General features: G+C 40.5%; 1 protein-coding gene across 1 annotated transcript in view; it reads left to right on the forward strand.

Moving 5' to 3' along the window:
• The window catches only part of LRIG2 (leucine rich repeats and immunoglobulin like domains 2), a 47,234-nt gene extending 20,192 nt beyond the window's left edge, over positions 1 to 27,042 (forward strand). Inside the window, exons 2-18 of the mRNA XM_035121841.2 lie at positions 2,902 to 2,967; positions 3,739 to 3,813; positions 4,387 to 4,521; positions 5,612 to 5,755; positions 6,468 to 6,611; positions 7,440 to 7,583; positions 7,798 to 7,941; positions 10,576 to 10,656; positions 11,996 to 12,067; positions 12,194 to 12,262; positions 14,894 to 15,057; positions 17,022 to 17,342; positions 18,246 to 18,527; positions 20,125 to 20,577; positions 21,241 to 21,390; positions 22,171 to 22,455; positions 22,927 to 27,042. Coding sequence (XP_034977732.2) covers positions 2,902 to 2,967; positions 3,739 to 3,813; positions 4,387 to 4,521; positions 5,612 to 5,755; positions 6,468 to 6,611; positions 7,440 to 7,583; positions 7,798 to 7,941; positions 10,576 to 10,656; positions 11,996 to 12,067; positions 12,194 to 12,262; positions 14,894 to 15,057; positions 17,022 to 17,342; positions 18,246 to 18,527; positions 20,125 to 20,577; positions 21,241 to 21,390; positions 22,171 to 22,455; positions 22,927 to 23,156 — 2,959 coding nt within the window. The 3' untranslated portion in view covers positions 23,157 to 27,042. The remainder of the gene's footprint in view (positions 1 to 2,901; positions 2,968 to 3,738; positions 3,814 to 4,386; positions 4,522 to 5,611; positions 5,756 to 6,467; positions 6,612 to 7,439; positions 7,584 to 7,797; positions 7,942 to 10,575; positions 10,657 to 11,995; positions 12,068 to 12,193; positions 12,263 to 14,893; positions 15,058 to 17,021; positions 17,343 to 18,245; positions 18,528 to 20,124; positions 20,578 to 21,240; positions 21,391 to 22,170; positions 22,456 to 22,926) is intronic.
• The last annotated feature ends 469 nt before the right edge of the window (positions 27,043 to 27,511 follow it).

Raw genomic sequence — 27,511 nt, forward strand, 5'->3', positions numbered from 1 at the left:
GTTGGCATTCATGTGTAAATGTAAACATTCACCAGATTTTTTAGACACATCTGTAACACTCAAATAATACTGGCTACAAAAGATTTAGTAGAAAGGTGTGCACGTTTTCTGAAAGCTTTCAGTTAGGTAATAAGCCTTGCTATAATGAAGTTGGCGTGTCAGCGTTGAATATTTTGATTGGCTATGTATGATGCCCCACCTGTCAACTCTGGTATGGTTTGGATATTGTAACTTCCTCTTGATTTCATGCAAATGATTCCTTGCATAAAGCTTTACCTACCTCAAAATGGTTTGGCAGAGTGGTGGTGGAATATATATAGAAAGGAGAATTCCCTGGATTCTAAGATCCAATTTGGGGGCAAGTATGCTTTGGTGAAAGAACCCCAGCAGAGATTTTAAATCATAAAATACGCAGCAAAATAAAGTGTGGAAATATAGGCTGTGCGACCTTTAAAACATGCCCTTCCAAATTCCTTCCAAAGTTTCCCACTTCTAGCATAGAAAAAGACCACATGTTGTTTGTATGAGGCTGGTAATCCTACAAAAATTATGTCCCATAGGAAAAGTACGGGAATGTATTGCTACGAGAATGTATCTACTGGTAGATCACTGGACGTCTGTGGTAGATCACTGGCTCGCCCCAAAGAAGCTCAGCAACTTTGGCTCCCTCTACATCTTTGCCCTGAAGCCCCCAAAACAGGGCTTTCCTTCCTTTAAAAAAGCTCAACTTTGACCTGAACCCCCCCCAAAAGGGGGTAGATCACTGCCAGTTTTTAACTCTGTGAGTAGATCACAGTCTCTTAGAAGTTGGCCACCCCTGGTGTAAGGAATTGCATGTTTGAATTGAGTCCGGTATTGGGTTATTTTAATTTATGTTTTGTTAATTAAATAAAAATAGTCTACGAAGCAGGTGTGCCTTCAACAGTTTCTGCCCACAAATATTTAAATACAGTGGTACCTCTACTTACGAATTTAATGTGTTACGAACGCACATTCGTAAGTAAAAAAAAATCGTAAGTCGAATCCCATAGGAATGAATTGGGAGAAAAAAATCATAAGTCGAAGCAACCCTATCTAAAAATTCGTGAGTAGAAACATCCTATCTAAACCGCATCCAAGATGGTGGGCGGAGCTCCGTTCGTAAGTAGAAACATTCGCAAGTAGAGTTATTCGTAAGTACTGTAGAGGTACCACTGTAATCAGTTGAGACTATTGTTCATAGTAACTTGGAGATGCAGCTTACTACTTTTGATACACAGTATCAGTCCGTTTGTCAATTCCTGCTATTGCCAGAACTTTGATTACTCACTTTCTATTGTTGAGTTCATTCACCTCTTGTTGCAAGCAATACATTCTGGAGTAATAGCATAATTATATTTCTGTTTTATCTCAAGTTCTTCTTTAACCAGGTCTTTGACTGATTGATATTCTACAGCCTTTTAAATGTGTTTGTGGGAGGGGGGGTTTAATATTTTGTTGTTTTTGTTTTAACTATTTATTTGTGCCTTTACATTGTGTTTTTATCTTGTGAACTGTCCTGTGATCTTGTAATGAAGGGCAGTATATAAATAAAAATATCTTCATCATCATCTAGGACAGCTCCATCAAATGTGTTTCTCTACTTAATTTTTTTTTACCTGTGTTCGCTTCAGTTATAATAGGTTATTCAAAAAGTATTTTATTGCTTCTTTCATAGAAGCTGATATTAAAAAGTGAGAGGTTATATCCCTATATTCAAATCTGAAATATTTTGTTGTAAATCCTGTTTCTACAGGATTTTTGCTGTATCAGGTAATTTATTTTTAAAAACATTGTATATAACTGAGACTATATTCTTTACATTCCACCCACCATTATGTCTTGCAGTATGTTAAAAGGTCTTAGTTAACTCAAAATTTCCAGTATGTTGACTGCTTAATAGTATTTAATAACATAATATTGCTAATTTAAACCTTTTCCAAGTACTGTAATACATGTGTTACCTTGGCAAATCTTGACAAATTGGGCTTTTTCTCAATACGTTAGTTTAATTATTCCCCCAAGCAAAAGTTGATATATTTTGGCTTATTTTGTATTTATCTCAACACTTTAGCAGTTGATTTGGAGCTGGCATTTGTCTCAAATACATTTTACATTTGATTTCTAAAGTCCATTTTAAAGCTGCCATGTTGTTGTTGTTGTTTATTCGTGCCCGACTCTTCGTGACCCCATGGACCAGAGCACACCAGCATTCCTGTCTTCCACTGCCTCCCGCAGTTTGGTCAGACTCATGTTCGTAACTTCAAGAACACTGTCCAACCATAGGGAGTGCAATAGATGCTTGTTCAAACTAATAGCAAACATTGGCTTTCTATTCAGTAATTGGTACCGTAATTTATCCAGGTGGCATCTGTCCAATTGGGATATCACAAGCAATCTGGGCTGGTTTATTGATAGTAGATAGAATCTAAAACATACTAGAGAAAAACCATGTTCTAAGCAGTCTATTCAGTCAGTTGTATAAAGAACCAAGAGGGCCACGATCCATGTTATCAGTGTAGATTAGTTTGTCCAGTTTGACATCTTTTAACCAAACTATCATACTTTTAGTCAGGATATTTAATGCACATTCTGCCCCCTGTCCCCCTTTTAATGAGCATTCCTAGAGTATTAGGACTTTGCACTACTAGTTTAAATTACATATTGACATGTGGTAGTTGCTCATGACTTGGATGAATTTTGGAAATGCGATCTGAATTAAAAGCTGCAGATGTGAGACTAGAAGATTCTGTCTCTTTGGTGTAACATTAGATTGTATGTAATCAATTTGCAAATACCTCTACCATCATTGAAGTTTTATAAGTTTAGTTTTATACTGTCTGAACTATTTATAATCTTGCAATTTTCTTTTTCCATCCTCAGAGATTTGAGTCATTTATTATCTTCTAACTGGAGCATTGATTCACCGGGTCAAACACTACAAGAAGTGTAAGTTCTTCTAGCTATACTGTATTGTAATACGCCATGAGTATGAGCTGCTTTAATATTTCAGAGGGACAGAACAAGCAGGGGTTTAGGAAAGGATAAATAGAAAAAAATGGCTATGCAGAGAGGATGGCCAACCTGGTACCCTCACTTGTTGCTAGACTCCCAACTCGCATCAGCCTCAGCCAGTAGGTCCAGTGGTCAGTGCCGATGAGAGTTGCAGTCCTGACAATATCTTGAGCAGGGGTCAGTAAACTTTCTCAGCAGGGGGCTGGTCCACTGTCCCTCAGACCTTGTGGGGGGCCAGACTATATTTATGAACATCAGGAGATTTTAGGTGTCAACAGCTCCTTGGATGCCCATCAGGGAAGGCAAATCTATCCTCTAAATTCAAATAGTCACATTTTAATCTTCAGAATCTTTTATATGAACATCATACCTTTACTTTTCATTGATAAGGTATGTCAGGGTCAGTTTTATAGTACTACTTCTACTACTAATCTTGCTAGCTGAATTCTTCATCCAGCCACAATGATTAAAATTCCTGGTTTTTTTAATTTAAGTGAAACAGTTATGTGCTCTGAATTGCTTAGCTTTCCATACTTGTAATTATGTTCATATTTGAGGAATATGCTAGCTTTGTGTTCTGCAGGTGTCACAAACCAGCCTGAAAGGGTTGTGATGCTATTTAAATACATACAGTGTTTAGGTTACCTTTTGTCTTTATTGACCATCTATATATTAAAAGTGCCAGTAAATGAATATCTCTTTCAGAAAAATGAATTACAATGAGCTAACTGACATTCCATACTTCGGTGAATTAACTTCTAATATCACACAACTCTCGCTGTAAGTAAATATTTATGGGGTTTTTAAATCTGCAGTTGAGCATCAGCAATGCACAAACATTGACTGGTGGGAAAGTTGTTAAAGGAAATTGAAGCATGCACTTGAGGTTTTTTTAATGTTTGATGTTTTGTTTATGCTTTTATATATATGTAAGCCGCCCAGAGTAGCTGGGTATGGGCAGGGTATTATTATTATTATTATTATTATTATTATTCAGTGTAAATCTATGTATGAAGTATTGTATGACTTTACATTACAAAACACCAGTTAATAGTGTCCATAATCTTTCTAATTTGCCCATCTGATAACTCTGACTTCTGTTACATTGTGCCCCCTGGACAGTGGGCTGTTCAGTTAAGTTGTTCTGGAACCATATTTCCCAAAGAGAAATGTTCCTATCCCTTGATGCTTTGCTGTAAACTCAACCTTACACTAGCCTTTTAAACCAGATTCCTACAGGCATCAAAATAACTTCCATGTGTTGCATTAGAGACACATTGCATCAGCCTAAAATATTTTAAAATTTGCTGCTGAACTTCAGTAATGGTCTAGCACTTTTCTTTCTATTTTTAGAATGCATAATACAATCTCAGAGATTGTCCCTGATCAGCTACAGCATTACATTTCCTTGGAGAACCTCGACCTCAGCTCTAACCTAATCTCTGAAATCAAAGCCTCTTCATTCCCACGGATGCAGCTGAAGTATCTGTAAGTAGGAGGAGGTTGCTAACCTGCTATGTTGAAAGCACATACGTTAACGTCTGTATATCCATCTTCAACCCCTTTCCCAAAGGATTCAAGAACTAGCATGGAATGCTGTGCAACATAGTACTTTTATGTTTCATCTTCACATAACTTCTCAACAGAAATGATTTCTGAAACAAAGTTATAAATCTGTTCTGCTTACTAATGTGGTCAGGAAATGCTATAGTTTCATAATCCAAGGTCTTGTAACCAAGTCCCTCTGGATTGCAGGAACACGCAGTTCTGTTCGTTGGAGGGGGCAAGGAGGATGAACATGATAAATGTTTATATAATGTTCATGGTGTGGATTACTCAACTGAAATTGATTTACACTTGATCAGAGGTCGCCAACATTTTCTGATAAGCGGGCTCATTTTTACAAAATGGCTGCCCTGGAGGCAGCATGCTATAACAGAAAATGGTTGCTGCGTGGAGCGTGGCATGGCACAAAATTAGAGACAACCAACCTCAATAACCTCATTCTTACCATGGGGAGTCACCTATGTCCGGCTGGTGCTGATTATGGAGATCACACACAAACACAGATGCGATTTCTGTCTAATAACAACAGGGAACATTCCTCAGCACCAGGGAAAATATACAGCGTAGCCATACCACTCCAATTTCACAGAAATCACTTGTAAGGTGCCTGCACATTTTGCTCCAAAACTACAGTTGGAGGCAGCAATGTTCCCAGATACCAGTTGCTGGAAACCAAGGGAGGGGATATTGCTCTTGTGCTCATCTTCTGCTCACTGGTTTCTTGCAGGAAATAGGTTAGCTACTGCGATAACAGGATGCTAGACTAGATGGGCCCTTGACCTGATCCATCAGGCTCTTCTTATATTCTTATGTACATACCGTAATTGTGCTTGATTAGCTCTTGACTGTAGCCACTCAGGATCAGTGAAATAACCTGCAATAAACTTTCTCCTTTCTGAAACTGGGCTTCCTCGAGGGAAGGAATAGCAGCTCCTTTGGAATTATTGTGTAGTTTGTTAAGCAGGATTCAATTATTTGAAGCTGTGTGTTCCTTTTGACTGTGCTTTAACAGGAATCTGAGCAACAACAGAATCACTACTCTGGAAGCAGGCTGTTTCGATAACTTAACCAGCTTCTTAATCGTTTTGAAACTAAACAGAAACAGAATAAGCATGATTCCACTGAAGACCTTCAGGTTGCCTCATGTACAGTTATTGTAAGTGATTATACCCTATGGGTTCTAAACCTTCATGCTGAATATGCCAAGCACTGTTAGCAACAGGACTTAGGGTGTGGGTGCGAATGTGCTTCACTCACTGAACTGGAACAGGGTCAGGAGGAGCGCTAGGTCACCAAGGGTGTCCACCCTGCAGGTGCAGGCACATCTGCAGGGTTGCCACTGCTGCTGCCAACCAGAGTTGGCAGGATGGGGACAGTTCACTCTGCCCCATCCTGCCAACTGGCTGGGAGGGCACTGCTACCATTCCAACCCTCCTCATTTGCTACTGCTAAGCGCTATCAAAAAGATGTGAGATTAAATATATCTTTGCATTTTATGTGCATGTTTTTTAAAGAATGGAAGTAGCCTCCAGTGGGATAATCATCACTGCAGGAGGTGGGGAGGGCAAGTTCAAGCAATTCCTTCTGTGCTGTGGTCCTGATGTGTATTGCTCCTCCAAAACTGCAGAGAATTGGTAGGGAAATTCATATTGATAATCAGTGAATTCATGATTTTGCAACTAAGTTCTTGCTTACTTGCATTTGATTTTTTTGCAGTTGTGCTACTTCCCTTTTGAATGGCTAAATGACATCCGCATAGATCAGAATCTTAGTAGTACTGCTAGTGTTTTTGTGAGACAAGAAGTATAGAGCAAATAAAGATTATACTTTGATTTCAACCAACTAACATTTATAATACTATTATTTAGGGAACTTAAAAGAAACCGAATTAAAACAATAGAGAGCCTTACCTTCCAAGGCTTGGACTCCTTAAAATCATTAAAAATGCAGCGGAATGGAATTAACAAGCTAATGGATGGTGCCTTCTTTGGACTGGATAACATGGAAGAATTGTAAGTACACATTGTTATGGTCTCTTCATAAGAAGGCCTGGATGATTGTACTTGATAATCAACAAACCCAGGACTGGATTTAACTAACCGGTCCTGCTAGCAGAAGCCCATGCAAGGACATCCACTCGCAAAATGGGTTTCTCCCTGCTCTCCTTCCTCCTCATTGTTTCAGGTTGAATAGGTGGGAGAACTTCCAGAACTGGGAGGGCACAGAGAAGGAAGATCATGCCATCAGACAAGCCATCTCCCAAGCACTATGCTGAATTACTGGCATGTCTTCTGATTGAGTTGATTACTTCTCAGTCACGTTCCTTCATAGGACAAAACACATTGTTATGATGTCTTCGTAGTGTTAAAGTGGTCACCACTTTTTTAACTTTAGAAGAAGCAAAGCAGAAAGATATGTGGATGCCTCTAGAGATTTGAACAGAGTCTCCCAGGGTTGAGTAGTTTGGACCAAGCTGGCTAACTGGTTTTGGTAGAGAGTGTGTAATCATCACATTTAACAGTTTGTTCCCTATTGTGTAACTTCTAGGTTCCCATAAAATGGTGGCAGGTCATGTTCTCCCAAATAATAGAATCATAAACGGAATTGAGTTACTGAATTCTTCAGCTAACCCTGTTCCTGCCTCACTAGGCCACTTTTCCCCATGTCTCTTGCTTCCTAGTTAACCATTTTCATCCACTGCACGCTCTGATTTTTACTTCTGTGTTGAGGACTATTATGAAGCTTAGTATTTGTAAATCACTGCATGTGTCCCCAGTAAAGTGGTAGAAAAGTATAGTGCTCACTGAAAATACATATAACATTTGCTTTTGCTTCTACAGAGAACTGGAACAGAATAACCTGACAGACATAAACAAAGGTTGGCTGTATGGTTTGAAGGCATTACAGCAGCTCTATATCAGCCAAAATGCCATTAACAGGATCAGTCCTGATGCGTGGGAGTTCTGCCAAAGGCTTTCTGAGCTGTAAGAACTATGATTTGATTCCTTGGGGCTTTTTTCTGATGTTAACTGGAGTAAAATCAGTAGCAATGATCTTCCTTCAGTTTCTAAAGGGAAAGTTGTTAAATTTCTCAAAGAAAAAGGTCTCATTCTTCTTAAATAAAATTGTTTTGTGATGTCATTGCACTTCTACTTTTTTATCTATTTAAATTTTTCTCTCCATTGTGTTACATTTCAGTGATCTATCATACAACCAGCTGACCCGCCTGGATGAATCTGCTTTTGTTGGACTGAGTTTATTGGAGAGATTAAATTTGAGTGACAACAGAGTCAGTCATATCGCAGATGGTGTCTTTAAAGGACTTTCAAATCTGCAGTCTTTGTAAGTCTGTAAAACAGATAAAGTAGACATTTATTATGAACAGTATAGCTATTCACTGTGATAAGGAAAAACCTGATGAAAAGTAGAAGATTTTAAATTAAAAAATGAATGCAAATGTTGGTTCATTTAGGTAGAGGTAAAGGGACCCCTGACCATTAGGTCCAGTCGCGGACAACTAGGGTTGTGGCACTCATCTCGCTTTACTAGCCGAGGGAGCCGGCGTACAGCTTCCAGGTCATGTGGCCAGCATGACTAAGCCGCTTCTGGCGTACCAGAGCAGCACACGGAAACGCCATTTACCTTCCCGCCGGAGCAGTGCCTATTTATCTACTTGTACTTTGACGTGCTTTCAAACTGCTAGGTGGGCAGGAGCTGGGACAGAGCAACAGGAGCTCACCCCGTCGCAGGGATTCGAACCGCCGACCTTCCGATTGGCAAGCCCTAGGCTCAGTCGTTTAGAGCCCATACCTAAATAGACACAGTCTTCAGAAAAGCTTATGTAAGCAGTTATAGTCTCTTAATCTTAATACAAACTTTTAATGATCCAGTTAAAACTAATCTTTTAGACTTAGAATAGCATGAAAAAGAGCAGCAGTTTAATTAGTGGATTTTGTTAGAATTTTAGGAGGTGTCAGGAGCTGACCCACAGGCTTTTTGGTTCAGGGTCGCTGGCTCTTTAGACAATGGGGTGAAAATGTTTAACAGGGCTCCAAGCATTCATGCCTAACCAAGCATGAACAGCAAACTCAGCTGGCCCACACAATAAGGGCCTGCTTTGAGTTTCTTAGGTTCTTCAAAAGAACTTGCCATGCTTCAAAGTGGAATGGAAATGTGGGAATTTTAACAGCCAGAAAAATTCTCATAAAATTGAATACATTGTCTTTTTATTACTTTACCACTCCAAGGACCTAGTTCCATGCAGAGAAGTGGGCTATAGAAGATTTGTTATGCAGTACAAACTTCTCTTTGCATTTGTAAGGTGTAAGTTAATGCTAGCAGACCTATTGGCTGTGTTAATACATCACTCTAAACAAGCTTAGTGCAGAGATAGCCAATGTGGTGCCCTCTAGATGTTGTGGACTGCAACCCCCAGCATCTCTGACTATTGGTCATGCTGGCTGAAAGTACCACATTGGCTATCCCTGATTAAGCACAATTTCAGTAAGTCGAATCAGCCATAGCGAGCCTCAGGCTCACATGATCCCCCCCCTCCCATCTCCTTTTCCCACAGGGTCAGCAAGAGGCTTTCTGAAGCTTCTGAACCAACAAACTGTGATTTAACTTGGCTTGTTTCAAACATACTAGTGTTAACCACAGCCTCACTACAATTTGATGATTTGGACAGAACAAAAAACCACAGGAAAGCAGAAACCACACACAAAAAAGAAGAGATATTATGCACAAGCCCATAGCTTGCTGCAACTTCTTTTGGTTTATACATATTTTGCTAAGCTATGGTTTTGCCCCTTAATTTTAGTGTGACCTGTGAACACAGCCATTGAGAGAAATCTTTTTAGTTATGGAACCAGCCAGTAGGCATTGGACTACCGATGTTTATGCAGTTATGTATAAAGCATTACAGATCTTCTTAAGTGTGTCCTCACTTTATAATATTAATGAAACAAATGAAACAACATATTTAATGCTGTGATGTATACCAATGGATTGTATCAAACAGCAGACTCCTATTTAAAAATGCAGTATTGATTGCATCTTATATGCCTTGTCACTGATAAACTGCTGGCTAAGCTCTAAATTCCTCTGTTCACTGAGCTGTAAACAAAATGAGAATTGTTGCTGTGATATATTTATGACCTGCCTTGTAAAGGAAATGCACTGCTGAATCTATTAGACCTTAATGAAGCATCTTCCCCTGTCCAAGAGGAGCTTGCTGAATTGGTTTTAAACAAGAGCCTTCTCTTCTGTGCTGGGGGTAGAAGTGCAGTGTAAGGGTCAGACAGAAATCCCATTAGCCCGTAACAAGATTTGTGAGCAGAACCACCCACACTTCTCTCTGAAACTCTACTCTTTTATGCCTAGCCGCTCTTCACCTGACCTGTATATAATCTCTTAATATGCTAACGTTATTACAAGCTTCTCACTCCAGAAGATTAAGCAATGTACAGGCAGCATTAATGCAATTCATAAGTCTCTTATGAAGGCTCCCCCAGTTCATGGTCAATGGCATATTGTGTTTACTAGATTAACAGATGTTACTCTGCTGGGGAAACAGTGCTGCAGGGCATATGAGTCCCAAGCATGCTGGTAACTTTAGTTGACTGAGCAGTTGCCTTTCACTTTCTCTATTGGTTCCATAGGGACATTTTCACATATTAAAAGTGCCCAAAATTGCTTTCATGCAAAGATGTCTCACCATAATGGGGGTAGGGTACAGTATGTACTATGCACTAATATTACTGTCTCTGTAAAGAGGGCTGCCGTTTTGAAGCCAGCAGGTTTCTCGTTATGAGGATTTACAGTCCCAGTCTAGTAAAGCAGGTGGACAATCTCTTTGCAAAGATGAGATCTTACATTTCAAAAATCACAAGCCAGCGAAGGGAACAGAGGGGAGCTGGTGTTGGAGTTGTGGCTAAAGTTCTCATGGGTTGTTCTTTGGTGCATGTGTTTCTTTAGAGACTTGCGAAATAATGAGATCTCCTGGGCCATAGAAGACTCAAATGAAGCATTTGTTGGACTTGACAGGCTCAATAAATTGTAAGTCTTACTCGTTATACCGTGTTTCTCATATTATAAGACATGTCTTATATTTATTTTTTCCTCAAAAAAACACACTATGGCTTATTTTCAAGGGATGTCTTATTTTTTTCCTCCTCCTCCTGCCGCGGCCAGCATTGATGCTGCACCTATCATTATGTCTTATTTTCGGGGTATGGCTTATATTCCTTGAATGCTTAAAAATCCTGCTATGTCTTATTTTATGGGTATGTCTTAAAATGTGAGAAACAGGGTAGAATTGACATGCCTACCAGAATGGAAGTGAAGACCCAAGTATTTGTATTTAGATAGTAAAAACTTCAAAAACTTACGCAACAGTAGCCCCACTCAGGCATATGATTGTGCTGGAAAGCCTTCCACCGCCCCCCTTGTTATCCTATCCATCTTTACAACCACCATGAATTAAGACATTCTTTTGAAGTGGGGAGCCTCTTCTATTATTGGAAGCTCCCTTCTACATGATTTAGAGCTTTGATTACACTCATACAAATGATCACCTGAAGAGTTCTACTCTGAATTGAAAAATCTGGTTAGTAACACTTCCTATCACTAGTACATCAAGAAAAAAACTGGCTTGGGAATCCAAAATTTGAACTAGGATTTTTCAGGTAATTTGTCCCTTAAAATATATTCTTACAGACATGGTTCAAAGTCATGCCCCTTTTCATCCCATATGGAAGGAAAGTCAGGAAAGGGTTAATTTTTAACCTTCTGATTTCAGATTACAAGGGCTTTTGTAGCACAATTCAGCTTGTATTCTTCCTCTCACTTCCACTGATCACACTAAACATTTCTTACCATCACAATTTATGAAGGAAAGTCCCCTGCACCACCATGTGGTGGGACACAAATAACTTTCCCCCTCTTCTATGTTTATTGGAAAACAAATAGCTTTTCGGGAAACTTCTAGCCAGAATGTCCACTGAGGCAGCCAGGCTGACAGACCAGGAGAGCTTTGAGCCAGCAAAGGGACCCCCTAACCTATAATCTTTATGTCTTTTTCCTAATTCTACCCATGCAATTTGCGACTTGCCTACCACTTGACTGCCTGTCTCTGCAAGTTGTCTGCTGGTTATTTTCTGACCCTTAATTCTGTGCTTTGGAAATGTGTATACTCTCTTCTTCCTCCTCTTTTACAATCTTAAGGCCAGAAAAGTAGGAGGGGCGCTTGAAGCCATTATAGTAGCAACACATTCTGCATCAGAGTTGACAGGGGTGGTGGTCCTAAATGCTTATTTACCAGGCTCCCTGATTCTGTCGTCGTAACAAATGTTGGTTAATTTACTTCATTAAGATTTTCCTTTGGGATATATTTTAGGATTCTGCAAGGAAACCAGATTAAGTCAATCACAAAGAGAGCATTTTCTAGCCTTCAGGCTCTTGAATATCTGTAAGTATATATTGCAACCTTTTCTCTGTCAACCAAGTTTTCTCTTTGAATTTGCATGCGTCCCAGTTTTCAGAGGTGCAGAACGCAATTCACTCATGCAGGCATGATTCTTACTTAATTTTGCAGAGATTTGAACAACAATGCAATAATGTCTATTCAAGAAAGTGCTTTTTCCCAGCCTCTTCTTAAAGAACTGTAAGTATCTAGTCCTATGTATTTTGCTTCAATAGAAATGCTACAACTGGTATAAATATTTTACTTGCAAGGCACTTGTGATCAATAAAAGTATCTTGGAACACAGTTTCATTTCTTCATGGCCTTTAGTTACAGGTAGGTAGCTGTGTTGGTCTGCTGTAGTCGAAACAAAATAAAAAAATTCATTCCAGTAGCACCTTAGAGACCAACTAAGTTTGTTATTGGTATGAGTTTTCGTGTGCATGCACACTTCTTCAGATACACACATGGTCTTTAGTAATACATGCTCAAATGTTCCATTGGTTCTCCTCCCTCGTTCCTGCTGTTGCACCACAGATAAAACAAGCCAAAGTCTTACTTGTCCTGTCTGATGCTACACTTATGGTTGGTTTCCTTGGCTTGTTCTTGGCTTACTCCTCATGGTCTGAGAGAAGCAAACCATTTCTCTCAGGGTCTGGATGACATGACAAGACAGACTCTTGTTTCATCTGCAGCATGGCAGGTGTGGGGAATGAATGCCCTTGGAATATTTGAGCAGGGTGCACCGGCACACTGCTTGTTCACATGGAACCATAGTTTGCATGTTATATTAAGCCATAGTTTAAAACAAACCGGGCTAAAAATATAAATGGCTTTAGAAATTTCCTGACAATTTCAGTTAATGACATAGTACTGGTCTGAAATGCACCACAGTCTGTATACAAGTTCATTTTTGCTGTAGAGTATATGCAATACTCCAAAAACAGCCTTAAGTCATACATACACATTTAAGCTGATAACAGAAGTTCAAGATGGAGCTGGTAAAGCTGGTCCTGAAAATATTTGTGGTGTTTCATCTGAGAGGCCCCAGTGGTTAGATGGCTCGTTTAAGAATGAATATAGAATATCAAGCTGTTTTTTTACAAAAGAAATGACGGGCTACATGTACGGCAAGCCTGATGTCTGAAGCAAAATGTTATTATGGTTTGACATCAGAAAACAGAACAGTCCCCCCTCTCAAGATGCTAGAGTCAAACAACTCAGTTCCACACAAGGTAATTTTCAGGCAGCAACCATCTATTGAACCTCTGAATGAAACGCAGATACGCAAACAGATTCACGACATGCCCAGCAAGTCATATTTTTTTGGCGGTGTGGAGCATGTAGTGGTTGGCTAGTCAGGTATCTGGTACACCATTCACAGGACTGAGTTCCAAAAATTGGCATGAAATGAGTGCCTGAAAGTAATACTGATGGGAAAATGGACATTGAGGCTTTGGAGAAAAAAATAAGAGAAAACGTCTAGCCTTGCAAGGTAATGAGACAGCTTTGTGTACTTTGAAAGGGCCAAGGTCACAGTGCTTTCTGCATAATTGGAAAAAGATGGAGAATGCTGTTCCACATTATTTTCTTGTGGAAATTAGTATTTTTCTGTGCCTTGTGAGTAGCCGGTGTCTTCTAAGCATCAGGCTTGGTTTTTTTCCAGAACCCTGCTCTTTCCTTTACAAGCAATATCATATAGGCACTCTCTAAAATGAAGAATATGAAGACTGTTTGTTAAAAACTGGTTCTCAGCTAATTCTTACCAGATGGACTGTAAAATGCAGTCTCACTGAAGGTTCTTCCCTGCACAGGGTATAGAGGTCAAAATTGGCTCTGTACTTGAGCAATTTAGGACCATTTTCTGTATGTTCAGGAAAAGAATTCTCAAATGGACTGACATTACTCTGGGTTTTCACCAGTTACTCTCATACCTACTCTCATACAAGAATGGGAGGCATTTTCAGAATTGCAGTTTTGCGAAAGGAATTATTATGAATTCAGTTATATAACCAATAAGATACATGTGTATAATGCAGTGCTAGAAATTGATTTAGTCCCACAGGTATTCTGCTCAGCATCATCTAAACAGTCAAATTACAGTGTCGTGTTTTATTTTTCATAGGCTGCTCATTGTTTTGATGGAAATCTTAGGTTTATCCTTGGGGCATGATTGTGGGTGTGGATATAGTTTTTAAGGGTATGGATTGGGATTTATATTCTTTTGCTACATATTTACACTACATTTTATATTAAAGGCCCGTGATCCCCTGAACTGTCTAAAACAGAGATAGGAAACCTGTGGTCCTCTGGAACCCGGTGACCTTCAACTCCCACAATTTATGGCCATGTGGGGCCATTGAAGTTAGGAGTTCAACAACACCTAGAGGGCCAGATGTTCCCTATTGCTGTCTAAAACATAAAGAGCATCTCTTAATGTCTTATTACCCTCTTGACTTGGTGCATAGTGTGTGCGAGGGTGTTTCTTCTTACTTGTCCTTTACGTGATTGTATTGCTACTGTCCTACGAAGGATGCTTTTAAAAAAGTGTTTTGTAGGAAGGTGACCTTTTTGTGGAACAGCCTTTCATTTAGAATAACACATTATATGTGAAGACGGAGAAATGTGAATTTGTTTACAGCAACAAGAGACGCTGAAGCTACTCAAAATACAGTTAGGACGCATTACCAGGCAGTTCACGTATATAGTGTTACAAATACATTAGCAGATGTATGTGTGGTGGTGGGGAAATCTGCCTGGTGACTGCAGATGAAGTGTCATTTGCTAAGCTACAAAAACTTAGACATTTTCCTTTTGCCTTTACATTTTCAGGGTATTGAACACTAGCAGCTTACTGTGTGACTGCCAGTTGAAATGGCTGCCCCAGTGGCTTAACCACAACCATTTGCAGGATGCTGTCGGTGTCACTTGTGCCCATCCCGAATGGCTGTCTGGCCAGAGCATCCTCAGTGTAAACCCTGAAGACTTCATCTGTGGTTTGTGCTCTTAACAGATCTATTTATTTACTGCATTTGTATCGTAGCTTCCCAGGGCACATTGCCCTTATGACATCTGCCTTGGAAAATAATTGTGTGAGAGTTGGGGAGAGGGGAGATGGCTTCGCTGACTTGTTCAGTGGATATATTACAATCCTATGCATGTCTAGTCAGACATAACCCCCATTGAGTTTTGTGTGGCTTACTTTATGTAAGCATGTTTTGGATTGCAACCTGAATTGGATTTTCATGGATTGTGATGCCCTGCAGTATCACAAGACAGCATTTATGCTTCCTGTTTATGTATATTGGGCGCTCTTGTGTCCAGATTCCAGAGATTAACTGGAATATTTTCACTGGTTCATTTAAAGATACTTCTAGATCATCATCTGTTTCAAGGGCTGTAGGAATTTCCCCACAGTGGAACCATTATAGCAAGTTATTGTAAATCAGGGGTGGAGAACTTGTGGGCCTCTAGAAATTGTTAGACTTTGATCTATCATCAGCCCCAGCTAGCATGACAGAATGTGGGGGTTATGGGAGTCATAGTCTAGCAATAATTGAAGGGCCTATGGGAAATCTGTTGTGGAGGGAGAGAGTTAGGGGCAGAGAGTGTGAAAGAAGCCTTTGAAGCCAGTGAAATTATGTCATGCTGAAATATAAAAGCTCTTCCTCTCCCAGGATCTAAGCCAGGGGGTGCCAACTTTTATTTGGCCCATGGGCACATCTCAGAACGTAAGAAACTATTGAGGGGACCACCCACACCACACCACAACCCCAGCCCCAGCCCCACCCATTAGACTTGCAAAAAAAAAAGTTTGTTTGTTTGTTTGTTTCCAGCTTAAAGACATTGCTACAATTAGGCTTGCAAGAATCTAATTTTCAAATCTAATTGCGGAGTGGGCTACATTTTCTGGGGTTAACTCTTCCTTTCCCAGTTGTGGCAGTCCTGAAATTTTCCCTCCTCTGTTGCAGAGACTGTAGCCAATAGAAAATTTCTTTCAAGGCTAATTGACAGGTGGGGGGTGTCACAGTGGTGTCCACACCCAAATTCAGCCCAAGCTGTAATTAGCCTTCAAAAAAAGCTTTCTATTTGCCACAATAAATGGCGTTTTTTCAAGCCTAATTGCAGCAGGGAGAGGAGGGTCCTCTCAGGGCTTCCAGGAAAGACCTTGACAGATGCATGTTGACTACCCCTTAATCCAAAAATCTATTAAGAAGAGGCTGCAGTATTGCTGTTTAGCACTACTGTTGAATTTTTGCACGTAACTGCTAAGACTTTAAACTGGGGTTTTTTGTTGTTGTTTTTTTTAAAAAAGCAATTGTAGATATTAACAGTGTAGTCTGGATCTTCTTGAAGTCAGTGAATCTCCTTTAGGCAGGCAGAATCTGAGAGCTTGAGAGGCTTTATCTCTCTTCCTTCCAGCAACAATTGGTTGCACACACATATGCATTGCCAAAATATTCAGAAAAATGATGAGTGTGTGTTAACAACTAAATTGTAATTAGGGAAGGAAATTAATATTGCCCAGTGCAGTATGGGTTAATTCCTGAAAGTAGGTAGCATTCAGATTGTTAGCTAGCAAACATTGTGACAAGGAAGTGTTAATATCACTTGTGGTGAATGCATAAAGTGGTTCTTTTCCTCTCCAATTGAGGTATACAACTGGGTTTTAAGAGACCTTGCAACTGTCCTTCTGCAGATTTATTCATGTTCATATTCCATATTGGTGAGTTCTAAGGACTCACGACAAAATCCCTTCATCTTGCTTATACTCGTAACGCTGGCGCCCTGCTTCATACCCACATAGCCAGTTCTAGTGTGAACACATAGATAATGGATGTCTCGTAGTTTGAGGAATTAAGGGCAAGTGTCACCTCCAGCACAAGCTCAACTGTTACAGTCTGCATCAGTATTTGTTATCTTAGTTACATGCTGAAGAAATGTGACCTGTGCTTCACAGATAACTTTCCTAAGCCACAGATCAGAGCGCATCCTGAGACTGCCATTGCACTAAGAGGCACCAACGTCACCCTGACTTGCAAGGCGGTGAGCAGCAGCGATTCGCCTATGTCCACCACCTGGAGAAAGGACAGTGAAATACTGTATGATGCAGACATTGAGAATTTTGTCAGGTACCAGCAGCAAGATGGTGAAGTACTGGAGTACACTACTCTCCTACACCTTTTCAATGTGAACTTCACTGACGAAGGAAAATACCAGTGTATCATCTCCAATCACTTTGGATCTAATTATTCCAACAAGGCCAAGTTGACTGTCAATGGTATGCAGTAGTTTTTGTTTTTCCTTTCTACAAAATACAACAACAACAAAACCTTTGGATATTTCACTCAGAGGCCTAAAGGAAAGGCACCCCCAGAGCTCTTCTCTTTTTTTAATCTACTAGAGGGGAGCTGAAGACATTGGAATGGTTTTAGATGTAGAAAAGCTTGGATTGCACAAGTCCCCAGACAGTAGCATTTCCCCTGAGCATTTTCTAGTTTGGAAATGAGCAGTGTTTGTACCAGCTGTAATCTCTTTGTGCCTTAAAGATTCATCAAACCAAGACTGCCTCTTTAGAACTGGTCTGTGTCTAAGAAGCAGCTTCAGCTGCTTATTATGCTAGGCAAATAAAGATTCTCTCTTGCCTTGCTAAAGGTGCAGCCAGTTTCAAATTATTCCCTTGTGTACTACCCTTTACTAAATGATAGCAGCCTAATGAGGTTGTCTTTGCCAGGGCAGATTTTTACTTACCTTTGGCTGAATTAAAATAACTCACATCCGTTGTAATCAGTATTAATAGGTGTAAGAGGGACAGAAAGAGAGCTCTTGAGGGGTGGCATATTCGTAAAAGACAAAATATAATTTGTCTTGTGAAAAATTTTAAAACTTCTGTAAGCAACCTCATTCAAGAAAAAAGCTCAAACATGATGAGGACTCAAGCTTGCTGTGTGCCAATTTATTTTTTAAAAAAGGTTAGGTGTAACATCCTCCTTTCTCATAAGATCTGAATTGCTGTTTAGGGTGGTTTTTAAGAGCAGTATGCTAGAATTCTTACAGATCTAAATTAAAGAGCTTGAAAAACTTAACAAGGGTTATGCCCATTCTTAACAAAGTGAAAGTCAGGGATGCTGTGACTAGTATTAGGAAACCTTACTTGGTTATTTTAATGTGTGTCTTCATTCAGAGCTGCCTTCTTTTGTGAAAACTCCAATGGATCTAACAATCCGGACTAGAGCTGTAGCTAAATTGGAATGTGCTGCAGAAGGCCACCCGCCACCTCAGATTTCCTGGCAGAAAGATGGAGGCACAGACTTCCCTGCAGCTCGTGAAAGGCGCATGCATGTGATGCCAGAAGACGATGTCTTTTTCATAGCAAATGTGAAAATAGAAGATATGGGCATCTACAGCTGCATGGCACAAAATGTGGCCGGGAGTCTATCGGCAAATGCCACATTGACAGTGCTAGGTAAGCAAACGATTGAAGCCTCTATGGGTTATTTGATTACAGTGGTGCCTCAAGTTACAAACACCTCAGGTTACAAATGCTTCAGGTTACAAACTCCGCTAACCTGGAAGAGTTGCCTCCAGTTGAGAACTTTGCCCCAGGATGAGAAGGGAAATCATTTGCTGGCAACGCAGTGGCAGCAATAGGCCCCATTAGCAAAAGCACGCCTCTAGTTAAGAACAGTTTTAGGTTAAGAACGGACCTCCGGAAAGGATTAAGTTCGTAACTGGAGGTACCACTGTATATTTTCATGCTTGTAATTGGTGGTATTTGTGGGCCTGTCTGAATGTTCTGACTGCAGGAGGAGTAAAGTTCATGCACTTCATCCTCATCTCTGTTCACCATGTGGAGAAGGTAACACCCAATCTTGAAAGCCAAGCTTTTCTGAACATGGCATTACTTTAGTACCCAAGGTACTCAAATTACTAAAGGATAGTTTCAATATTTGGGATTATAGTAAGTCAGATGTTCAGATAATTACAGGATCTCACAGTTTAGATGTTTCCTTTTCTGATGAGAAGATAATTGAATCGTAGAATTGTAGATCTGGAAGGGCCTGTGAGGGTTATCTAGTCCAATCCCTTGTAATGCAGATATCTTTTTGCCCAATATAAGGCTCAAACCCATGACCCTGAGAGTCTCATGCCCTACCGACTGAGCTATCCCACAGGCAAATGAAGGAAGCATGCAAGAAGGAGGAGGAAGCCTACAAGTCTGAGAACTGCTCTCAGTCTCATCTTATTTGGGGGGTAGGAGCAAAATTGGGAGATAAGTTAATTGAATCAGCTTCACCTACTGGTTTGGATTTGCTAGTTATGTGGTACTTTTCAAAAGTAGTTTTGAGCTCATTCCAATGGATGCAATTGCAGCATTGAAAACGGACACCACAATTTTCTCCTTCCTTTTTTGTTTGATTTACAATCTGGGAAGAAGCAGGTCTGGTATTTCCCATAAAAAATATTCCTAACACAAATAATTCAAGAGCATCTGTTTTTAGTATGGTTGCCTGCTGCTGGCCCACTTACCAGTAATTTTAATTTGAAAGAGATCTGGTTTAATATGCTGTCACTACTATGCTCTCCTGTGCTACGTTTTTAGAGACAAACTCTGTATAGGGCATGCATGTGCAGTAAGAATTTAATTAAACAAATGATACGTCCCCCTAAAAGTACTTTGTCTTTAGAAAACCAAGAACTCTTTTAAAGGTGGCTGTTCTCATACTCCCATGAGCTTTGGCTCATGAACTGGACAAAGTCTGTAATTACGCAGAACACCCCAGACACTTTCAGCAGAGGTAGTTAACCAGTGGCTGACTGGAGTTGTAATTCCACAACAATTTGAAGGCCACACGTTAGCCACACCAGGCTTCTTTCCCTGTCAGAGAGAGTATAGCCTAAAACACACACATTCCCCTTTTATTTTGCCCATGACCTACATTGCTGTCAGATCAGTCTTCAAAATCACAATCTGCATTTATGTAGCAGTGTATCTTTGGTTTCATGGAGTTGTCATTGTAATTCTGTAGCATTAAATTTAATCTGGTCTTTTTTGTGTTCAGAAACACCTTCATTTGTCAGGCCCCTGGAAGACAGGACTGTGGCCCAAGGTGAAACAGCAGTGTTGCAGTGCATTGCTAGTGGCAGTCCTGCCCCTCGCCTTAACTGGACCAAAGATGATGGGCCTCTCGCAGTAACAGAACGACATTTTTTTGCTGCCGCCAATCAACTCCTCATCATTGTAGATGCTGGATCAGAGGATGCTGGCAAATACACTTGCATAATGTCCAATACACTTGGCACAGTGCGTGGCCATATTTACCTGAATGTCATATCCTCACCAAACTGCGACTCTTCCCAAACTTCTCAAAGTGGCATGGAAGAAGATGGTTGGACGACAGTTGGCATTGTGATAATTGTTGTAGTCTGCTGTGTTGTGGGCACCTCATTGATATGGGTTATTGTTATCTACCATATGAGAAGGAAGAGTGAAGACTACAGCATCACTAGCACAGGTGAGGAGCACTTGGCATAAGTATGTGTGTTTTGATAAGGGATTGGAGTCATTCAGCCCAGCAGGACCAGAAGAAAATCCTGTGTTATGGTTAGGAGTTTTGGCATGTGGGCCATTTGCCAGGGTGGTTCTTCATTTGGAAAATAGCCTGACATCTGATGGAGAGGGTAATGGATATTATATGCACATAGGTATGGACAGTCTCTGATACCATGTAACAGTCAAATGAGCAAAGGGATGAAGTAGGGGTTGGATAGGAGAGTACAGTATTGCAAACCAGGAAATGAGCATAGGCAGGATTTAGTCTGGCTGCTTGTGATGATCTTGTAGCTTTTCAGCGAAGCCACAGAATTTGAGAGAGATATTGCCATCATAAATGGCAAATGTTCAGAATATTGGTTCATTATGCTTTGACAAAGGGGTGTTGTATCGCAGTGGGGAAATTTCATTTTTGCAGTTGTGAAAGATTGCCATAAATCAGCATTAGAAAAGAATAAAAGGAAAATATTCCTAGGAACTGCATTCTATCCCCACAAGGTGATCTTTATTTACTTGTATACTGTGAGTTCTATGTGAGCATCATCATTTTTAGACATCTGCTGGATGATTTTGTTGCCATAGCAAAAATACAGTATCATATTGCTATTGGTTTTTTCTCTTTCAGAGGAGGTAAATTTACCTACTGACATTCCCAGTTACTTATCCTCGCAAGGGACTCTGTCAGATCCACAGGAAGGCTATAGTAATTCTGAAGCAGGAAGCAACCAGCAACTTATGCCTCCCTCCAACGGATATGTGCACAAAGGCACAGATGGTAAGCCCCGATTCTCTTGATCAGAGGTGGACAGAAAATAGATCATGGTCCACTGGCCAATTTCTAGTGGCTCACCAAGTGCCTGCTAGTTCCTGAAGTTATTGCAAAGAATGCTGGACTTTGTGGTGCTTGATGTGATCGAGCAAAACACTTTTTGCATTCTTAAGCAAAAGTGCATGCTCAAAGCATAACTTGCGTGTTAAGTGATCCCAGCATGAGACTTCACTTGCTACATTGCTGAAAGTCCCTTCTGCCTTCCTTTCTACTTCTGTTGGCTTATCACAGTTAGCCTCAAGGGAGCCAGATATCTTCTCAAATAATCAGGTATTTGTACCAAATACATGCCCACAGCTTCTATCCTGTGTAGGCAAATTGTCAAATACTGGGATCAACACACACCCATGCTCTCTGTTTTTTGTCTTCCTGTGCTTCTTTTTTAAAAAAACCAAAAAAACTAAGTGCTACTATGTTAACTGTGATGGGGGAAAGAGTCCTTTCCCTTTTGGCAAATGTGTAGAAGTGCCTCATTCTTTAACTTTTATTTTGAAGCTTTCTACTTGGGGCTGTGACACTTGCTGATAGGACTCTTCTATGCTTTCAAAGTTGTTTCCTAATATGCACAGAATTTAATATATGCACAGCTGCCCATTCCAGGCAGTTGGCCCAAAGGACTGCCATCTCTGCAAGCTAGCCTTTATGCTTCTGCCACCTTGTAAGGGTCCATAGTGATGACCCATGCCAGAATATTCTGCTAACTACCCACTATTCTGCTTCTACTAGGTGGCACAGGGTCATTGGTAATCTGCTCAGATTGCTATGACAATGCCAACATCTACTCCAGAACCAGAGAATATTGTCCTTATACATACATCACCGAAGATGACCCACTTGATCAAACGCTTTCCAGCCTAATGGTGCAGATGTCTAAAGAGCCCTATCCAGTATGCCCCCAGCATGAAGCCATCACTCTGGATAGTCTCTCAGGTGACAGAGACATGTCTGTTTTCCTTAACAATCAAGACAGACTACATGAGAGGAAGCCATGCTCTCAACCATGCAGCAGTGGTAAGTGGTGTCTTTTAATGCTATTGTATCTTGATTTTAAAATGATTCCATTTTCAGCTGAATAAGAGCAAGGCAGTCTGTCACAGAACAGATAGTTAAAGTACTAAGAGGCTGCATTACAAAATAAAATCAAACATTCTGCTTTCAATATGATATGCTATGGCATGTGATATGATACAGGTATTCCTTAATGAGTATATTCTTAACACTTGCTTCAGATCACTTAGAAATCTGTTCTGGTTTTTGCAGGTTCAACAGAATATTCTTGTGGTTGTGTTTTTGTAGGGAGCCTCTTGTTTCTAAGGTTTGTGTTTGTTGGTTGTAGCAATAATTTTGCAATATTAGGAAGAGCAAAAGCAGTTTGACTTAATAATGCGCCTCTAGCTGCCAGTATTTCAAAGACAATGGAGAACCGTTGTGCGGGGAGCTTTCTTCATAAATTCAGTCCTTTTTTCCATTTTCCTTCCACAGATCCGTTTCAGCTGCCTTTATGGGGCATCAATAAAGATATGGGATCATTGCATCCTCACTTCTCAACTCAACCAAAGACCCATGAGGTGCCTCGAGTTCTGCAAAGTGAATGCATCACAGAGACTGAACGTGAGCAAGCTATTTCCCCCAAACCTTGCCACAGGTTACATGAACATAACTTTGACTTTAACAGGACTCGGAACATACAGGAACATCATGAAGCTACATAAAATGCATCAAAAGTAAGAAGCCGCCTTAGCTGCAGGCTTGGAGTTAACAGTATCTTTACTACCTCAGGTTTGGCCTCATGGTCAAAGATGTTCCATGCTTGCAACAGAGGCTTACAGAACAATCTTAGGCATCTCTAGCCAGAAGTAAGTCTCTTTCAAGTTAAATGGGTCCTACTCCCAGGTGTGTATGTGTAGCATTGCAGCATCAGTGGACAAAATTAGTGACTACAAGCTACAAGCAAAGAGGGAGAAAGGAATGACAGAGTCCTTTCCTTCTGTTCTGCATAAGATGTGCACAAGGCTCAACAGTCTAATGAACTGAATGGTGGGCAGAAAAGAATTAAGGATACACAGCAATTGACATGATAAATGAGAGGTTTTTGTTTGCCTGGGAGCAGTCCCTTGAAAGCTTCACAGATGTTTCCTGCTGAAGAAATAAACTTTTAAGAGCCCATTTTCAGGATCCCTCAGTAATTGTAAGCATGAAGCACTTGATTGACTTATTTTCTCCTTCTGATGACTAGCTGGGACTCATATCATTGTGCCCAATCGCAAACTTACTCTACCCTTTCTGTGACTAAAATCCTTCAGTTGTAAATACATTTGCGTAATATAAATATTTTGTATACACTACTAAACACATTCAGGCTGAAATGTTTTAAAACAACAACAACAACACTATGCCGAAAACTACATATTGTCCTGTCATTTGGACATTTGCTGACCTGATACTATAAATGGCTTGTTTCCTAGGATTGAAGGCTTGAGGGCCAGTTCTTACAATAATGTTTTGCACACGATGGTTATAATTACCATATGATACTTCATTAGTAGAAGTTTTCATTGTGTGATGGCTCTCCACACGTTTTTGTCGTAGGTGTGGGTAGTAACTATCTTGCATGGGGCTTTCATGTGAACTGGTCCATACCAGGGCAAGCCCAAGTCATTGTGCTACCTGAGGTGGAAGGAAAACATGGTGCCCCTGCCCCTTTTCTGTACAGAAGCCAAGTGGATTGATGGTTGAACATTGGCAGTGGGCAACATCCCTGTCACATCTGAGGGCAACGGACTAGCTAAGAAGTGCAGGGTAAGCCATGGGGGCACTCAAATGTATGTATTCCAACACTGCACTGCTGCTACCCTTTCCCCAGCTTCTGCTGCCTGAGGCAGCCATCTCATTCTACCTAATGGTAGGGCTGGCCTTGCAGAGGAGCAGAAACAAGGTTAGAGATACGCAATTTGGGCACCAAACTTAGCTCAAGTGTTTTCCTGTGTCAGTTAATGTTGAAAGTCTCAGGTAAATGAGCTGTCAAGTTGGGTGATTTTCTAAAATTCACACTGCTGTGAAAGATTAACACCATGGCAGCACTATGTCCTAGAGATTAGAAAGATGGAAGTGATAATGTCTGTATGTGGATGAGCTGTCAAAGGTTCGGTAGAACTTTTATATCTCAAATAATGCTTTCCGGTGAGATCTGAGAGAGATCAAGTGTCGGACATAACATGGGTCTTCAGATTTAATGAGGCAAACACCTGTAGCTAGCCATAGAGGAAATCTTGGTTATTCCAGCTGTCACAGCAGGAATGGAAAGGAATTTCTCACCCTTCAAACATGCTGTTGTACCCCAAATTGTCTCCTATAGCACATGATCAAAAGTAAGGGGATTTGGGGAGAAATTGCAAGCAAAGGAATGTTAACTCAGGGTAAAGAAGGCCACACTATTGGTTTTTACTAATCTTAACATGCTGTGACATTTTGGGGTTCTAGAGTGCAGTTTGAAGACATCTTGCAAGCTGTAAATATGGAATTAGAGATAATTATATTATCTATGGCCTGGTATTTTCTAACGTCGGAACAAAACACATGAAAAACTATATGTGCAGATTAGCCACAACCCAAGTTCCATGCAGCAGTCTTTCCTTACAGCCCAGTAAAATGTGTTACCTGGACTGTTTGGGTGTCATTTTATATTAAGATGATGTGGGTAAGAAAAGCCTGTTGGGACAATCAACACCCTAGTTAATTTAACTAATTTGCATACAGCTCATTATGAATCAGACTGGGCCAGGTTGATTGCAGGCTTCCTTTCAGTAGTTAGAATTCTGGGATTCTCTTATGGCTGTGTATCCTCTTACATGAAGCCAGAGTTCTAGCTGAGAACAACTGTACTTTCTTATTCCTTTGTACTTAAGAATCCCCAGAGGGCTTGTCCCAGTTACAGCAAGAGCCCAGCCAGGTACCTAAGCTATACAAGTGCAAACTCATTTCATGGCAGTTCCTTGCCTTTATTTTATTGGCAGTAGTGGATAGTGCCAACTCTCATGCTGCTTATTCCTGCTTTATATTACGCCCCAAAGTCTTACAGGGTTCTAAAGCAGGGGCCTTCAAAAGTGTCTTAAACATCTAAAGCCAAGTCCGCAAGAAACCTAAATCCACTCTTTCTCGGAGCAGAGAGATGTAGCCATCTATCTTTGTCTCTGCCAGGTGTTTGCTTCACAGTACTGAATGTATATGATCAGCATTAGAGTATCACTGCTAACTGCCGCCTCCTTCACTGCTTGATGCCTTATTGTCTGTGATAGCCCATATCTGATCTATAGCAGCAAAAGTGAAAATACTGGATATGCAATATTTGGGTGGGGAGGGGTCAGGGAGGAGGAGACCCATTCAATCATTCACAGAACAAAGGCACTTTGGTCTCAGATGTCAGGGGATTTGGTCTTAGGCCAAGAGTTGTGCAAGATAAGTGTCTTTCATTTAGACAGCCCCTTGTGAAGTACTGTGTGCTTTTAAGGGTAAGAGTAATGCAGTAGCTAAAGCTGATCTGGTCTGCTTCACATCTTTTGAAGAAAGGGCAGCTGGCATGAATTGCTCTTTTGTAATCCAAGTCAAAAGTGTGTCATGATGCACACTGTGGTTAAAATCATTCATTAATGGAAGACTGTACTGCAGTGGTATCTCATGTTGCTGATTCTGCATGTACAGCAGCACATGCCTCCAGTTAAAGCATTCCTTTCCTGCCTGATGTAAAGCAGTTCAAGTAAATGAGCACTTGCAGCTCTCTTCCCATCCCCACCCACCCACCCTAAAAAAGTTAGGGCAGCTTGACTTTCCCATAGAAAATCCGGTATGCCTTATGCAGGTTTTAGGAAAGAGGCTGGCAAAGTGTACAGTGACAGGGTCTCATCATGTATCTACATGCATTACTGGAGTGAGATATGCCCAGGATTCAAATGAGCCATGGCATAAATGGTGCTGAGTGCTCACACTAGAAACTTAAAAGCCTAAATACAGAGAGAAATTTACCAGCCCAAGCCTTTTCATCCGTCACTCAACTTTTAGTGCTTTACCATCGTGGCAAGATGGTTGTGTAAAGTCATTCACACAGGTTTAGCGGAGTGATGGGATTTAGCAGTAGAGCTGGATCTTTGAGCTGAGAATATTCCTGCACGCAGAGGAAAGAATCTTAAGAATTGTGAAGTGCCTCATTCTATGTGTGGTATAAATTGTGGGGGGCGGGGGGGACTCCTTGGGTGATTTTTTTCTCTCATTCTAAAATAAAAGTCACTGTAAGGGATATTGTTTGGGATTGAAGCAAGGGCACTTAATTTTGAAACATGCTTCACCCATCTCTTCACCCAACATGTTTAAATTGCTGGGAGGAAAGTTTTTTCCACTGACTAATACTTCAATTTTTGCCAATGCCAAAGTAATTGTAGCTGGACATTTCCAAGGCAGCACAAACCAATGCCTCCTTGCTTGCAGCTGTCATTTCCTTGTATCTATTTATATTTTTCTCACTTATCAGAATGTATATTTTGTATAGCATGTGTAATATGTTTGTCTATTGTAATATACCTTCATCCAATAAAGAGACACAGCGAACTCCTTGGTTTTTCATGGTAAATATGGAGGAAGAGGAAAGTCTTACAAAGAACTACTGGTAAGTGCGTAGTCCATTTCTTGTGTCCAGTATGAATATATTTTACACTTGTACTGAAGGAAGGAGTTCCTGTTGAATGTTATTTCCGTTCCTTGGAATGCTGGTAACTTTTAAGTGGCTGTCCTGAGCATCCTGAATAACTAGTCTGAACTGAGCCTGAGCCTTGATTTCCAATGACATGATAATAAGCTATCACCATGAAAAAAGACTTTAGGTAGCTGCTACAGCCTTGAAATTACATTGGGAAGACATGAGTATTTCACTTATCTGTTAAAGCTACTGGCATATGTTGAAAAGAATTGTCTGCAAATGATATGAACATATTGCAAGGCTATGAGTACTAGGCTGTCAATGCTGCTGTCAATAAGTTGCTACCCCATAATTACTTTCAGGGCTTATCATAAGCATAAT

The sequence above is a fragment of the Zootoca vivipara genome, chromosome 7 (genome assembly GCF_963506605.1).
Source record: "Zootoca vivipara chromosome 7, rZooViv1.1, whole genome shotgun sequence".
NCBI lineage: Eukaryota > Metazoa > Chordata > Lepidosauria > Squamata > Lacertidae > Zootoca > Zootoca vivipara.